General features: G+C 42.7%; 1 protein-coding gene across 2 annotated transcripts in view; it reads left to right on the top strand.

The window, feature by feature from the left end:
- Positions 1–16124, top strand: part of Ppat-Dpck (Bifunctional Phosphopantetheine adenylyltransferase - Dephospho-CoA kinase) — a 35503-nt gene that overhangs the window by 1804 nt on the left and 17575 nt on the right. Inside the window, exons 3-7 of one of the 2 annotated variants that reach the window (XM_065442130.2) lie at positions 1165–1379; positions 5691–5822; positions 6991–7245; positions 10180–10264; positions 14175–14448. In XM_065442130.2, coding sequence (XP_065298202.1) covers positions 1165–1379; positions 5691–5822; positions 6991–7245; positions 10180–10264; positions 14175–14185 — 698 coding nt within the window. In that variant the 3' untranslated portion in view covers positions 14186–14448. Of the gene's footprint in view, positions 1–1164; positions 1380–5690; positions 5823–6990; positions 7246–10179; positions 10265–14174; positions 14449–16124 lie in introns of those variants that run through there. The other variant, XM_065442120.2, reaches the window with a different exon arrangement.

Raw genomic sequence — 16124 nt, forward strand, 5'->3', positions numbered from 1 at the left:
TCTAGAAAAAGAAAGCTTGGTACCACAGATGTTTTGCACAGTAGAGTGGACTCCGGATAAACGAAACTCGCTTAAATGGAAATGCTGGATAAACGGAACGATGGTAGCAACCTTTGTTATCTACCCATAGGTTTAGTGGCAATGAACTTGGGTTACGCAGGATGAATCTTTTTGTGAACTTTGGTAAACAGAACTTTCACCAATTCTACCATATATCTCATTGGCATATGGAAGAGGAAAAGTACGGCAAACATATCAAATGGTGATGCTATGAATAGTTGATAATCAGTCCATCGGGCAGTTGTACGAAAGCTAATGCGAATTAAGGATGTCGAAGTTGCATCTGTGTTTTCATCATGAGCACTTCGTTAGGCAAGTAATGATCCCTAAGGAAGAACAAAGCACTTCCCAGTGGAATCTTAGCCAGGTTGCCACTACTGCTTCATTCACACCACCAGCAATAAGAGACCTCAGATGATGCTCTTGTTACATGCTTTAGGATGCATTTGAAGATTATAAGGGAGAACTTCGTGGTGAAGGCTATGGTTCTAGGGATGAAACACAGTGCATGTTACCGTTTCCCACCGGATGTCGAGAGATGCAGTTGAAAGTGTGTAGTGCTATTTGGAATGGCGGTGATAGCAGTGATTATTGAGAATCCTTTTGTGCATAACCACAACCTCAGGCAAAAGAAGCATAGAAGCAGAGCACCATGAAGTCTTTTTTTTTTTTACCACAGTAATATTAAAACACTTGGAAGCTCTTTGAGTAAAATTATCGTTAGTCTTTCTGGCCTTCGGGTAAATGAAACTTTATATAAACAGAAAATATTTTTTGTTTTGTCTATTCAAGTTCTGTTTAAGCATATTTAAGTTCTGTTTAAGAGTCGGTAATATTTCTACAATTCATGTGTATGCAAAAGTGTATTGTAATGGGGCAAGCTGTTCTTACGTAACAGTATATATGTCGATTCCTAAAAATCAAACTTTAGTGATATCTTTTTTGAAAGAATGAAATTATAAGTGAGGTGTGTAATAAGTCTCTGACTTTCTTTTTTCTTAATCACTGGAAAATAGTTCATAGTAAACTGCACAAAGCTTCATGTACAAGCATATTTTCATATGTGTAATCTGTGCTTCCCCTGCTTTCTTTCTTGTTTTACAGGTAAACTGCTTTGGGAGCTGATAGAGCCAGTGGAGACTCGTATGCATGCATTGCTAGACTTTCTGCATGACATCGACACAACACTGCACTATGACGTGACACCCATCTACAACCCATATGGGCCAACCATTGAAGACAACGATTTGGAATGTCTGTACGTGAGCGAAGAAACCATGAAAGGAGGCAGACTGGTCAATGAGGAGCGAGCCAGGCGGGTGCGTTTCCGGCGTTTTAATGTCTGTGACCTTGTTGGTAAGACGGGGGGGGGGGGGGGGGGGGGGGAAGACTTATGTGACCTTGAGTGGGATGATATTTTCACCTATATTTCCTAGGTATTCTTCAAGACAGCTTAGGAAAAGCATATTGCAAACAATGGAAAGTGACAGGACAAAGAGAGAGGAAACACAGTTGTTGTCACTGTAGTCAAATCTTTCTTGCATTTCTTTTGTAAGGTGGGCCACCTAGCTTGGCACTTGATCTGAAGAAAAGCACACAAATATCTATGGCCAGTGCAGATTACAATTTGAGAAAAAATTCAGCATCACAGGCATTTTAACGATGTTGACTATTGTAAATTATGGTTCCAGTTGATGAATGCTGTGCAGTTCATGACGCTATGATCGGCGTTAGTGAATTATCCCGACAATATTTTTTGTCATCCCTGCGTGAAAAGCACGCTTCGTTAAAAACATCAACACATAGGTATGTATGCCCTTGGCACTCGCATAAGGATATTTGTTTTTGTTGCGTGTACCAGCAAACATCTGTCCTATTGTTACATAGAGGTGAGACATGATAAGCAAGAGGCTGGGATCAACACACTGTGTGTTACTTTCTGAGCCTATCTTCCTATCTTATCTTTAAAAGTACCGCTCTGACCATGACATTGCCTTTGTGGAAGGAAGGCATTGATGCAAGGGCTGCTTGTTCAGTCTGTGAGATAAGCTTGTGCTTTCATCACTGTGTCACATTCAGCCAGTGCAAGAGGAAGAAAGCCTTTGTGCAACCTGTCCTGTGCTTACGTTATCATACAATGGCAGGAAAGTGACAGGGTACAATTAAAAGATGGAACTGGGCGAGTTTGTTATACCTTGAGAAGGAAAGTGATGCTGTAGTTGGACAAAAGAAAGGAAAGTGAAGTCCTTTTTCTTCTGTTTTGTCCTATAAAAGCACAGTTCTTTTAACAGGGAAATTGCCTGCTTCTGTTGCTTATATCATGCTGGCGGCTATGTTACTTATATGGCTATAGCATACTTATTGACAAGGATAATTTCAATATAGACCCAAAGAAAGCTCAATATTCTGTGTTACTTTCTCTGTGTGTCACTGTAGTCGCATATCTGCACTAGTAATGGCTTATCTAAGCGTTATCTGCATCCTGGTTATGCATGCCAGCTAGGTAGTTTTATTGTCATGGTATAGCTGTTTTGTCTACAGGTACCTTCATCAATTGACATGAGCCTGTAGCCCTCTCTCTGACTAAATTACATGCCTTTATTTTTGTTTTTCTTTTCTTTTAAATCAAAGTATGGTCAAATTTATATTCTGTATCGTTGAAAATGAAATGGTAGGGTTTAGCGCCTAAAAGCACCACACTGGGCTATGTTGAATACCATAGTGGGAGGCTCCGGATTGACCATACAGGGCTCTTTAACGTACACCCAAAGCACACTACCCAAGCATTTTCCCATCACTCTCCCATTAGAAGGCTGCAGTCACAGCCGGATATCGAACCTGAAACCTCATGCTATGCAGCAGAACGACATAGCCACTGAACCACCATAGCAGGTATGGTTTAGAACTGCTGCTAAAATACTGCTTGTGCAATGGGCGATTCAGTGTGCTCAGGGCAACTCGGAGTAATATGAAAGGCAGATTTAATAGCATTCAAGGTGGACGAATTAAAGAAAATTCCGCTTTCAATTAATAAGTCAATCTTTATTTCCCACTTGCAAAAACATAATGTCGGCACAGCGTGCCTCATTTCTTACAAGCACAATGTGCTGCAACGAGCCAACTTTTGCTTGGCTTCTCCCCTGTGTACCATCCAGCATGCTAGTGGAGACAGAGAGAAAGCCACTTATCAGTGCGATAACTCGGCTTATACAAAAATTCAAAATATTTTTGCGGCATGACATCCGTGTGAGACGTCATCCTTTAATAGTGAGGCCATTCTGTGATTAGTTAGAAAAGTGTTTCAGGGTCCCTTTAAAGTTCATCAATCGATCAGTGCTTGAGTATTGTAAAATTAAATGCTTGCAAACTATTTTCAAACATAAGTTTGGACCAAAACTCAAAATTTCGGGCTATTGAAAAATAATTTTAGTGTACCTGTGCATCACTGCTTCTAGCTACACATCACTTCCTCTTTGTACAAAAAAAGAGCTTCATTTGGGCTTTGGTCTTAATTAGGTGAGACATCATGTCTATCATTAAGTGGTGTGCAGTGACTGTGAAGAATGAAGCTGTTAAGCCCGTGTAATCGTATATATATTTTATTATTTTATTTGCCACAAGAACGCAAAGATCAACTGTGGATGCTGCAGTGTGTCTGTTCAGATTCACTCAGGAATATTTTTTCCGCATAATGGCATTGGTCACACACATGTCATGTTTTTTTGCAGGACTAAGCTGCATACTATCGTAATCAAGCTTGTTGGTGGTGGTGCAGTGGCACATTTCATCCCCATTGCCCTTTATGGTTGCTTCATGCATGGATTTAACTACGTTTCATTCTATGCACTTGGTTAAAACAGTACAGTGGAGCCTTGACATAACAAGCGTGAATATGATGAATTATTAAATGTTTTGAATTAAATCTAAATAGTTTCTTGCCAATTCATTATGGAAAGGATGTAAGTATGCTTGTAACAAGTACTGGTGCTAATGAAGGTAATCTTGCATTTGATGTGACTGCATTATAAATAGGAATTGGAGTTTCTGATTATTACCAATAAATGTGAAAAAATACCTGGCTATTTCTATTCTAGAAATTCAGTTAAAACCGAAAAGTGCCCAATTTAGGAATTCGTCATGGCTCGTCGTACGGGGCCCACACAACTAAAGTCATAATGTGACCAGGCCCTCCCAAGCGGGTGGGGTGCTCGTGCTTAAGCCCCCTTACAAGCAGGCTTTCTTTTTCTCAGCCTCACCATCATCATCATCATTGTCAGCCTGTTTTATGTCCACTGCAGGACAAAGGCAGAAGCCTTTGTCCTGTGATCTCCAATTACCGCTGTCCTGCGCCAACCGATTCCAACTAGCGCCCGTGAATTTCCTAATTTCATTGCTCCACCTAGTCTTTTGTTGTCCTCGATTGCGTTTTCTTTCTCTTGGTACCCATTCTGTAACCCTAATGGTCCAACAGCAATCGATGCTTTGCCTTTCAGGTGAAACTGCGACTTGTTTGGTCGTTTTTCACTTTGAACATTCGTTACTCACTCTTCGCAATAAAGTTGTTAGACATCATGACGAAAGTTTCAGAAGTGAGGAGTTTTCGATATTATGGACTTCGGATAAAATGGACGTTTTTTTGTGGGATTTTCAGGGTGGGTTGTAATGAGAGTCAACTGTGTAAAAAAGATAGGTGTCAATAAATGCCAAATTTTCAGAGGAAAGTAAATGTCTATAAATGCCTTCCAAATTAAAGAAAAGAAAGAAGACACGCATACAGACACCCAGATGCTGAAAAATCCAAGCCCTGGTTATAGACTTATTATAAAGAGCTCTGACTGTATTAAAATCGAAGCATGAATTTTTTAGTCACTACCTACTTAGGGCAGGTAGTGACTGCGGATCCGGATCATGAGACAGAAATAATCAGAAGAATAAGAATGGGCTGGGGTGCGTTTGGCAGGCATTCTCAGATCATGAACAGCAGGTTGCCATTATCCCTCAAGAGAAAAGTGTATAATAGCTGTGTCTTACCAGTACTCACCTACGGGGCAGAAACCTGGAGGCTTACGAAAAGGTTTCTACCCAAATTGAGGACGACGCAACGAGCTATGGAAAGAAGGATGATAGGTGTAACGTTAAGGGATAAGAAAAGAGCAGATTGGGTGAGGGAACAAACGCGAGTTAATGACATCTTAGTTGAAATCAAGAAAAGAAATGGGCATGGGCAGGACATGTGTGTGGACATGAGGGAAGATAACCGATGGTCATTGAGGGTTACGGACTGGATTCCAAGGGAAGGAAAGCGTAGCAGGGGGTGGCAGAAAGTTAGGTGGGCGGATGAGATTAAGAAGTTTGCAGGGATGGCATGGCCACAATTAGTACATGACCGGGGTTGTTGGAGAAATATGGGGGAGGCCTTTGCCCTGCAGTGGGCGTAAACAGGCTGGTGATGATGATGATGATGAATTTTTTATCCAGTAGTTCTCTTAATAATGAATTTGTGTTAAGGAAATTGGTAGATGGTAAAACTTTGTTCTTGACACTGCTACGAAAAGTTGTGTTACTGTGATAAGCAGACATGTTTTGTGAATTCCTGAATGTTCATTAAAAAATGTTGTGTTGACCTCTAGGGCATGTCTCCAATGGTTATCCGATCTGTAGGCCTAGCTGAAGATGTTTGTCGTGGCATCGATGAGGAATTTAAAGTGAGCTCGTCTTCACTGAGGCGGCGGCAGCTTGGCACAATCCTTACTCCACCCAAGGTATGTTTGAAGCAAGTACAATTTGACAGTGGAACTGGCTGTGTTCCCAAACTTAACAAATATAATTCTTCTTAGCATTGATTGTCGCTGCATCAGGAAGTTGTTTTCACAGTATTTAGTAGTCTATATTGTTTTGGAAAAAACAAAGGTGTGATGGGGGGTGATTATTCGAACAGATATGCCAGTCAGTTTTTCTTTTAATGCCATAAACATCGTTAAGACATGATTTAGCATCATCTTCTCAAAAAACATTTGCTAAGGGGAGAAGGACGAGTTTGTGCACATAGTGCATAACATGTTCAAGCTTATATGAAGAGCAAAACGGTGTTTTAACCACATCCAAAGTGATAAATTAATTAAAATGGCAATTGGAGAAAGCCTATGATAGCTTTCATAATTGTATGGGATAATGCAAAGTGTTTTGAGCCAGTCAATGAAAACTGTACAAAGGCTGACACTAAAGCAGGTATGCTGATTCACGAGGCCCACAATGGCGCATATCTGCTTCAAGTCAAGCAAATAGCAAACTGACTGCTTCATCTTTTTTATTTGTTCTTGCGGTGTTTTATTCATATTACCATTTTAACTCCCCTAGTTGTCCTTACTCCTGCTTCAAGGCAAGAAATCATTAAACCAGGCAAGGCAACTGCACTAACACAATACTTTATATTCCTTATTGCACTTATGACCTTATGCTCTGCTGCACAGGCTCAGGTGTGTCATTGCTGCAGACAAAGCTTCAGTTATTGGTGAAGTAAGTCTTGTTGCAAAGAAAACAATCAAGTGTATACAGGGGGACCATAGGCATTCAAGAAGCCATTTAGTCCCAACAGAACTAACGCCCAAGCCCTTTAATACATTTTTTATCCTTTCATGTAACACTGTATTACATACTACCAATGTCAAAAGTATTTGGGAAGCACAATCTACATTGTGAGTCCCAAAATGTAGTAAGAGTACAAAAGCAAAACAAACAAAAAACAAAATAATAATAAAGTACATTCTCAAAGCTTGCTATAGCAGTCTGAAGCTGTAAGTGTGAACAATAGTGTTTCGTTGATTTAAACTTTGCTTTCCTGAACTGAGCAGAAATTTTGCTTTCTACGAGGAACCCGCATCCTATAAGCTTTTGATGACAACTGTACTTATTCTGATCATCTGTTTATAGCCAAGACCTGATCTTCCTGACCGACCATACCTTATTGGTGTGACCGGGGGCATCTGCACTGGCAAAAGCCACATCATCAAGACACTGGAGTCCCTAGGGGCGGTAGTGATAAACTGTGACCCGCTTGGCCATGAGAGCTATCGGCCGGGTACAAACGCATATTCCCAAATAGTGGAGACCTTTGGTGAACAAGTGGTTAGCCCTGATGGCACAATCAACAGGAAACTCCTCGGCACCATAATTTTTGCAGATGAGGTGAGGCCCACTAACAAGTGTGTATTGCTATGACACGAGGTTCGTAATGAATGAATGAATGAATGAATGAATGAGGTTTTATTATTAGACACAATACAGTACAAAAAAAAAAGATATACAAGAGGAGGTCCTGAGGTCAAAGAGTGTAATGGGACCTCCTGCGCTGCATACAAGTAAAAATATAAACAGTAAACAACGGTCGTCCTTGAAAAGCCTTGAATATTGAAGGACCATTTTCAGAGCCTCGAGTACCCTTAAATTTTATAAAATGGAAGCCTAAAAAATCTTGACTTTTGTTTTCATATAAGCTTAGCGCACTTTGTTAGTACAGCACAAGATCACGAGGCTTGCGCAATCCAAAACACGAGCCAGTCCAATGTTTAATGGCTTTGTTGCGTCGGTAGTTTTTCTTGCTCATACTCTTTTTGCATGTGCGTGCATGCGTGTGTGTGTGTGTGTGTGTGTGTGTGTGTGTGTGTGTGTGTGGAAATAAAAAAAATTTATTCGCTGCTTGATGTTGAAGACAGTGTTTTTTTTTTTTTTTCAAGTTGTCAAACATGATCTTGTTACACACCTTTAAAATGCTTTGTCAATACCTTGAAGGTCCATACATTTTCTTTTTTTCACTGCAAGACTCGTACGTGTAAGCACAATGTAAGAAAGCTGTGATTATTTTTTTTTCTAATGACAAGGTTCAGCTCAAATTAATTTTTTTCTTAAATTATCTGTTACTGCATTTATTTCTGACAATGTTTGCTCTTTCTGGCTATTGAGGGCAGGATAAATGTGAAAAAAAAGAGATAAAAGGGAACCATCCTATCAAACCTATAGTTTGTTTTACGTCCACAGCAAGAAAAATGCATCTTGGAGCAATCTTCAATTACTTCCGCCTTGCATCAGCTGACTTCATTCTATGGCTGCAGATTTCTAAATTTAATCTTGAAGGTAAAAAATTCAGCGCAAAACCCAGGAGCACCGACAAAGAGGTGAGACAAGCACTGATGCCGGTGCTTGTCTCGTCTCTTCATTGTGGGTGGTCCCAAGTTTTGCGCTGAATTTTTCACCTTCAAAATACCATGTATAAACTAGCCCCAGCGAAAGTTTTATTGAAGTTCCAAATTTAATCATACTACCTCTTTCTCATCTGTTCTCAACTGTATTTTTTCCCCCTTTGAAACCATTCTGTTATCTTACTAGACAACTCATTATCTGATCTATGCATTATACACCACTTGCCCAACTCCGCTTATTTATCTCAACTAAAATGTCAGCTGCACTCATTTGCTATCCCATCCATGCTGCCCTCCTCCTGTATTATTACATTACACCTATACTTTTCTGTTCTATCACTCAGTGTGTGGTCTTTAGTAAAGTTTCAGCCCTTTAGTTTAGTGCTGTTAGAATGCACTGATTGTATCATTTTCAAGGATAATGGGAATTTGCTGTTTGTAACTTGAGAATGACTACCACAACCTACCATGGTTTCTCAGTGGCTATGGTGTTGGGCTGCTGAGCACGAGGTCACGAGACCAAATCCCGGCCTCGGCAGCCATATTTTCATGGGGGCGAAATGTGAAAACACCCGTGTACTTAGATTTAGGTGCACATTAAAGAACCCCAGGTGTTCGAAATTTCCGGAGTCCCCCACTACGGCCTACATCATAATCACAAAGTGATTTTGGCACTTAAAACCCCATAGTTTGAGTGCTTACTACATGCACTCCTAATCATTTTTTATTTGTGATTCATAGTTTGTAGGCCGATAGTGATGAAAAGATTAGCAAGTGCTTTCATTTGAGGCGGTACAGTTGTGCGTTTTTTGAAATTGTTATGTCCGCTCCAGAGCTGCTCAGGCCAGAACAGTTGCCTGTTCTTCTTGCCAAACTAGCCTTGCATGTCTCAATACAACACCATTCTCAGAGCACAGTGCTCCCTTTTGGACGCAGCCCTTTGTCATGAGGGAACAGTTGGACAGTGCCAGGGGCCAAAGGTTGCTGTCAACTTGCTTTGTTTCTGCTGTTGAATTCTGTTAATCTGACCCTAATGTGACCAACCAAATTGATCTAATTGTCCGGCAGACTGAATTAAGCAAGCAGCCTAAAAAATTTCATGACACACAACATGTTAGGGGGCATGTTAGGCTCTGGCAGTATTTGCCAGAGCCTAACATGCTTCCGAATCAAGTGCACAGCCATTTCCTGCGACTCCATCGTAAAAAATTAAGATAGAAATTACATTAAATTTCCTAATCAAGGTATAAACCTAACGTGCACCCAATTTACTAGCGAGCGCAAATTTGTGTTGCACAATGGCAGCCGGTTTTTGAAAGTCAGCTTCGTCGCAGTACATGTGTTATGCGGTAAAGCATACGAATACCATAAACAGGATTTTGGTTTCATATCCGACTGCATCGCAAAGGCAATTCTCAGCCCAATTTTTCTCAAAAGAAAGCCACGCGTTAGAATCGGGTATATACCATAATCATGCATTATGATCTATGGTTACTGCTCGAAAATCTTCCTATGGCAGTACAAAAATAGGCATTTTCAACAGGAGATGACATGTCTAACGTATTCACTGTCCTGTAAGCTCCACCTAGATAGATGCTGCTACTAAAGGGGTTGCTATTGGGGTCAGCTTAAGGGTGAGGCACGTGCATGCTTTTGTGCCAGGTGTGAAACCTACTCGTGTTGATGCAATAAGGGCACTGATTGCATAGTGCCTTGGTACTAATGAAATGTAACAAAAATGTGAGGCTTTGTAAATTTGTAATATCTTTTTTTCATTATGATTACCATATTTCGATGTGGTTTTTCATTGAAACCTCATTCATATTAAAGCTAAATTTGGGAAGCCTTCTTCAGCTTCGTACTTTTCTGCTACTTTTCTGGAGACTTGTAATTTTATGTTGCTCTGCTGACTCTTTCATTGCAGGCAAAACGACAGCAGCTAAACAAGATTGTCTGGCCAGAAGTCTCCCGTCTCATTGATGAACGACTTGAAGAGCACAGACGAAAAGGTACACTTAGTTATTTTCATTGGCCTGCTTTTCCTTGTAGGTGTACATTGCTTCTAGTTGCCTAATTTAGTAGGTTGACCTGGAAAAACTCTCCTCCTTATGCCCATGCTCTTGTGCATCATGATGTAAAATGGGGCCACATGCTCCATGTAAGGTGTGTTGCAACATGCCAGATAGTCATCTCTGGTGGGCATTGCATTTATGCACAGCTAGAGTATTGCATTTGTAATACATTTTTATAACTAAACTGGAAACACACAATGACAGTGGCGTGATAGGATTCCACTGTGCAATAGTACTTCCAACAATTTTATCTGAAGTCGGGACTTGAAGAGGGGGGAAAGTGTCTTCAAGTATTTTTTGAGCTGTGAACTTTTTTCATGCCTATCTTGAAATAATCTCAGCACAGTCTCGGATTGAAGAAGAAGCACCTCCTTCCTGGAGGTAGCCCATGCTCACGAGCACGTGCAGCCAGGGGCTACCTGAACGGCAAAGAATAAAAAGAATGCCTGATGCTTTGAACCTCGCTTCTTGTCAGTAAACCGTACACCATCTTAAACATTGTGGTGCCGAAACCCGGGATCTACTACCGGAGACCACGGAAGGCTACGAGTGAACTGACCATCACGGAGACGCTGCGATCGAAGCGGACGTCAAGACGATCTCTGAACATCAGGCTTATCAACGAGGCAAGAGCTCTTCTCAGCGATGAAACAGCCACCGCAGGTCAGCTCAACACTATTTACGGATGTTTCAAGGTGAATTACGATGAGATGAACAAGATCAATGAGGAGCTAGAGAGCCACATAGTTGATTAAGAGTTTGAGCAAGAATACAACACTGTTGTGGAATACTAGGACCAGCGTGATGAGTGAGCTGCTTAGCAAGCGAGACCGTGTTGTCATGTCATCAACACCGGAGCTTCGGACTTCATCGACAATCAGTACAGCGGGAGTCTCTGGAGCCAAGCTACCCAAGCTTACCATCGCCCCATTTGCTGGTGATTTGTGTCGATAGAACGACTTCCGGGAACAATTCAACCAGATGATTCACCGTAACAGAAGCCTCACAGTGACGGACAAGTTTAACTACCTGAGGTTCTTCCTAAGAGGCAACACAGTCTCAGCTATTGTACGACTGCCTACAACAGAAGCTTGCTACAAGGACGCCATCGATGTACTGAAGAAACGCTTCAGCGTTAGAACGAGACTCAAACAGGAGTACTTCTCCAGGCTTCATACTTTACCTTCGGTCCATTCAAGTGACCCGACAGCTCTTCGCAAGCTGTATGACCAGATCGTCATCAACATCCGCAGACTGGAGACCCTTGGGGTGAGCAAGGTGTCCTTTTCCGCAATGTTGTGCGACCTGTTGCTGTGGGCTTTACCACACAATATAGTGGTGTGGTACCACCAGTCTTGCACCATTCGGGCGACAAGTGATAGCAGTAATGCAGCGTCTATCATGGAGCTGGAACGCTTATTAAATTTCCTGTCCATTGAGTTGGAGAGCTTAGAGAAAAGCCAGTTTGCAAATCCAGGAAGAGAGAATGCACCAAACAAATCTCGCCATTTCGGTGACACGAAAACCACGTCTTCAGTTCTCCACAAGTACCTGAGAACTGTGTGTTTTGTAAGTCGAGTCAACATACCATGGAAGACTGCGCACTTGATCTCCCACTATTGCACAAGAAGCAAATTTTATCAGGAGTCGTGAGGTGCTTTCGATGCACGACTAAAGGTCACAGGGCGTGTGATTGTAGACGCCAAGTTACCTGCTCTACCTGCCAAGGACGTCATGCGACGAGTGTGTGTGATCCGCAAAAAGTAAGCCAGAAGAGACGGGAAAACGGCCGAACAACTGCCGAATACCAACAAGGATCATCATCATCAGCCTGGTTACACCCACTGCAGGCCAAAGGCCTCTCCCATACTTCTGCAACTACCCCGGTCATGTACCAATTGTGGCAATGCCGTCCCTGCAAACTTCTTAATCTCATCCGCCCACCTAACTTTCTGCCTCCCCCTGCTACGCTTTCCCTCCCTTGGAATTCAGTCTGTAACCCTTAATGACCATCGGTTATCTTCCCTCCTCATTACATGTCCTACCCATGCCCATTTCATTTTCTTGATTTCAACTAAGATGTCATTAACTTGCGTTTGTTCCCTCACCCAATCTGCTCTTTTCTTATCCCTTAACCCATCATTCTTTCCATAACTCGTTGCGATGTCTTCAATTTAAGTAGAACCCTTTTCGTAAGCCTCCAGGTTTCTGCCCCGTAGGTGAGTACTGGTAAGACACAGCTATTATACTTTTCTCTTGAGGGATAATGGCAGCCCGCTGTTCATGATCTGAGAATGCCTGCCAAACGCACCCCAGCCCATTCTTATTCTTTTAATTATTTCAGTCTCATGATCCGGATCTGCGGTCACTACCTGCCCTAAGTAGATGTATTCCCTTACCACTTCTAGTGCCTCGCTACCTATTGTTAAACTGCTGTTGTCTTCCAAGACTGTTAAACATTACTTTAGTTTTCTGCAGATGAATTTTTAAACCCACCCTTCTGCTTTGCCTCTCCAGGTCAGTGAGCAAGCATTGCAATTGGTCCCCTGAGTTACTAAGCAAGCAAGGTGGTTGATCAGTAACCAACAAGCACAAACACGACTGTGTGCACATCTTTAGGGAAAGATTGGCGTACCATCGAGGATGCATCGATGAGCATCCTGCAGGCGTTTTGAGCGTGGGCAGTAACGGACGTCGTCTGTCGATATATCAGAGGTGTCATAGACGGAGTCAGTCAGTGCACATTCGTCACAGAATGGCTATCACGACAGCTGAAGTTGCAGTGTGTGGGCTCTACCATCATTGCGCTCGATACGTTTGCAAGCAAGCCGAATTGAGCAGCGCTCAATTCTGTCTTGTCTTGCCGATTCTAATCATATGCATCTCTCAGAACTACATGCATGGTGTCAACACCACAGACAGAAATTAGCAAAATTATACATAATCTTTTTCATTTTCCACTGTTGGTTAAAACCTTTTTAGGAGGTTATTTCCTCAGGTGTCTTTCTCTCTCGTTGTACCTTGCTTTCTAACACACTGCTAGAAGCTGTCTACGTTGGTCTCCAATTGTAAATGGGCTATTGATCACGATGTGTGGACCACAGCTGACTAGATTCACATGAATACTCTATCGCGATCGAAAGCGGCTCTATGACAGGGGCTTAACTGGCTGTAGCTTAAACAACACCCGTTTGGGGGCATCCAGTTAACACATCCAGCAAGCACAATCTGCAGCTCTGAAGTCAACTATGCAAACTATTGCGCCCCCACTGCAGTGGTGAATTCCGCAGAGATCATTCCACCAGTATTGAGGCAAATGCTTACCTTGACATATGTGGAAAGTGAGTGAGTGAGATGTCAACATACAAGCAGACACGATTTCTCACTTGTGCTCAAACACACACATTCGAAGCCATCAAGCAGAGCGTGAAAGGCTGGGCAACCACTTCACACAGATAGTGGTGTAAGTACACTGCATCAGGCACAGAAAAAAACAACAACTAAGTGATGACCGGAGCGATGTGAATGGCGCACAAGAAGCCTTCATGAGCTTGAATCGCTCGGCACGAAGGAGGGACGCTGTTAGATGCGGAACATTTCTCAGCATCGGTCAAATTCTCCAAGCGCTACCCCTCATCGACATTTTCCAATTGTGGTACACAGGTGCACGTCGACCGTGGTGCCAGACCCGCCAGACAGGCTGGTTAGCCTGCCCTCGTGTGTCGTGCGGGAGCTTTTGTCCCCCCTCCCCCCCCCCCTTTGTAGCGATTCTCCGAAAGTGTACGTGCATGTAGTTTGGCACATTTTGAGGTGGTCGACCTTAGTGCCAAGAAAAGTTGCTTTGCAGTGATTTGCTGAAAGGTCATTCGGGGACAAACAGGCGAGGAGGCAGCGTGGGACGAATGTGGCCATCGGAGGGGAGAGCCCAGTGACTGTCCCCACTGGCCAAACATGACGACACCTGTACAGGCTCGACAATTGGCTGAAAGTGACACGACCTCGATAGACTGAAGGGGTTATAAGTCAGCTTACCATTGGAAAGGGAGAAACGTTCAGAGACATGCTTCTTGCCCTGGGCGTACGATTTGCTGCCGGCCGACGATGATTGTTTACTGTTATTTTACTTGTTTTCTAGGTCCTGTACATAATGTAAATAAACCTTCCATTCGCAAAATCCACCTCAACGTTGGCAACTCCTACACTCAATGGCCAGAGCACTCCAGTATGAGCACATACAATGTTAAAATGACAAACGATGGTTCACTTACGTGTTCGTTGAACCATGGGCCAGAGCTTTGGGTCATCCATCCAGCTGCTGCCCATTAGTGGACCCAAAACAATGGCGTCTGTCGCACTGTCACCCATGCCTACAACCATATGGCCAGTTCACTGGCCTTCAAGGCCAATCATGCCGGCGTGATCACATGATTAAACATGGCCGCCCCCATGTGCCTTACCTGTGCCTGTTTCCTTACATATAAACTGATGTCTGTCTGGTTTCTAATTTCTGAAACGGTCACCGCTAGATGCTCAGTCATTTATTGCTCACAGGATTGCAAATACATCTGTTCATGGGTGGCTGCTAGTATATACAAATGATGCCACCTTGCTTGCATTCCTTTTCTCAAGACTTGCAGAAACTGGTTGGTTGCCCCTCATTGGTAATTGGACGAAGGATTACTGCAAGTTTCTGACTCGTTTGTTTTTTTTTCCGATGAGTGCACAGGCATAAAATTTTCTTGAGTGCTTTCGCACACAGATCGATGGGCGTGCATGGTGGATGTTCTGATGTAAGTGAGTCGAGCGGTGATCCATCTGATACAGACTACTGGCCCAAGTGCCAAATCAGAATACGTACATATATCTATTTCAGTGTGTCTACTTTTTTATTATTGTGATGAGTATTTATGCAAGCCCATCTGTATTCATGAATAAACAATGCATGTTTACCTATGAAAAATATTTTTGTCACTTTATGGTCACTCTAAAAAAATTGCGGTAAATTTTTTTGGAAATAGGTCAGTCTGAAGATTTGGTTGTTTCAATATGAGCTCGTTGGCATGCATCCATCGAAGAAAACAGTGCTAGAAACACAGACGAGAAAGGAAGAAGACAGGACAAGCGCTGACTGCCAATAATTGGCTTTGTGGTGCGTGCACAAATATATAGTTTGAAAAGGAAGGGAAGTTTGGGGAAGGTAAAGAGGGGAGAATGAGAATTCCGGTTGCGCACGGGTGTGAAGATAATGGGTGCATCATGATTAATCCTGGAGAAATATATACTCCTTGTCAGTGAGTCGAAGAAGAGGATAGTGCTCGTCCTGTCTTCTTCCTTTCTCGTCCATGTATGTAACACTGTTTTCTTCGACGGAACATATTCACCAGATTAAAGCCAGTGATGTCCTTCATGACATGTTCACTCACGTGGCCCGCACACTCCTGCCACTTGTGTTTGCCTGACATGGACACAGCCAGACTGGAAGCCGAGCACTGGTCCTGGTGGTTAGCAGCAGCTCCACACCTAGCCATGACCTCGAGCAGAATGACTTGGGTGACAACGGGTTCTGGGGCAAGACTCAGACCAGCGCGCCAAAGTCTTGTCGATGTTGCTGGGATGCAGCGCTGACACATTCGATCTTCTTGCATTCCAAAAGCCTGCACCCACTTGTGCTGCCACATTCTTTTTTTCTTGTGCGCTTCGTTTAGGCACCATACTTCTTTCTTCTTTGTCTATTCAGCAATGACCAATGTCACCTGCTATCCTTTCTTGTCAATCTCAACAGAAAGGCTTGATCATC

This window comes from Dermacentor albipictus, chromosome 1, assembly GCF_038994185.2.
Source record: "Dermacentor albipictus isolate Rhodes 1998 colony chromosome 1, USDA_Dalb.pri_finalv2, whole genome shotgun sequence".
NCBI lineage: Eukaryota > Metazoa > Arthropoda > Arachnida > Ixodida > Ixodidae > Dermacentor > Dermacentor albipictus.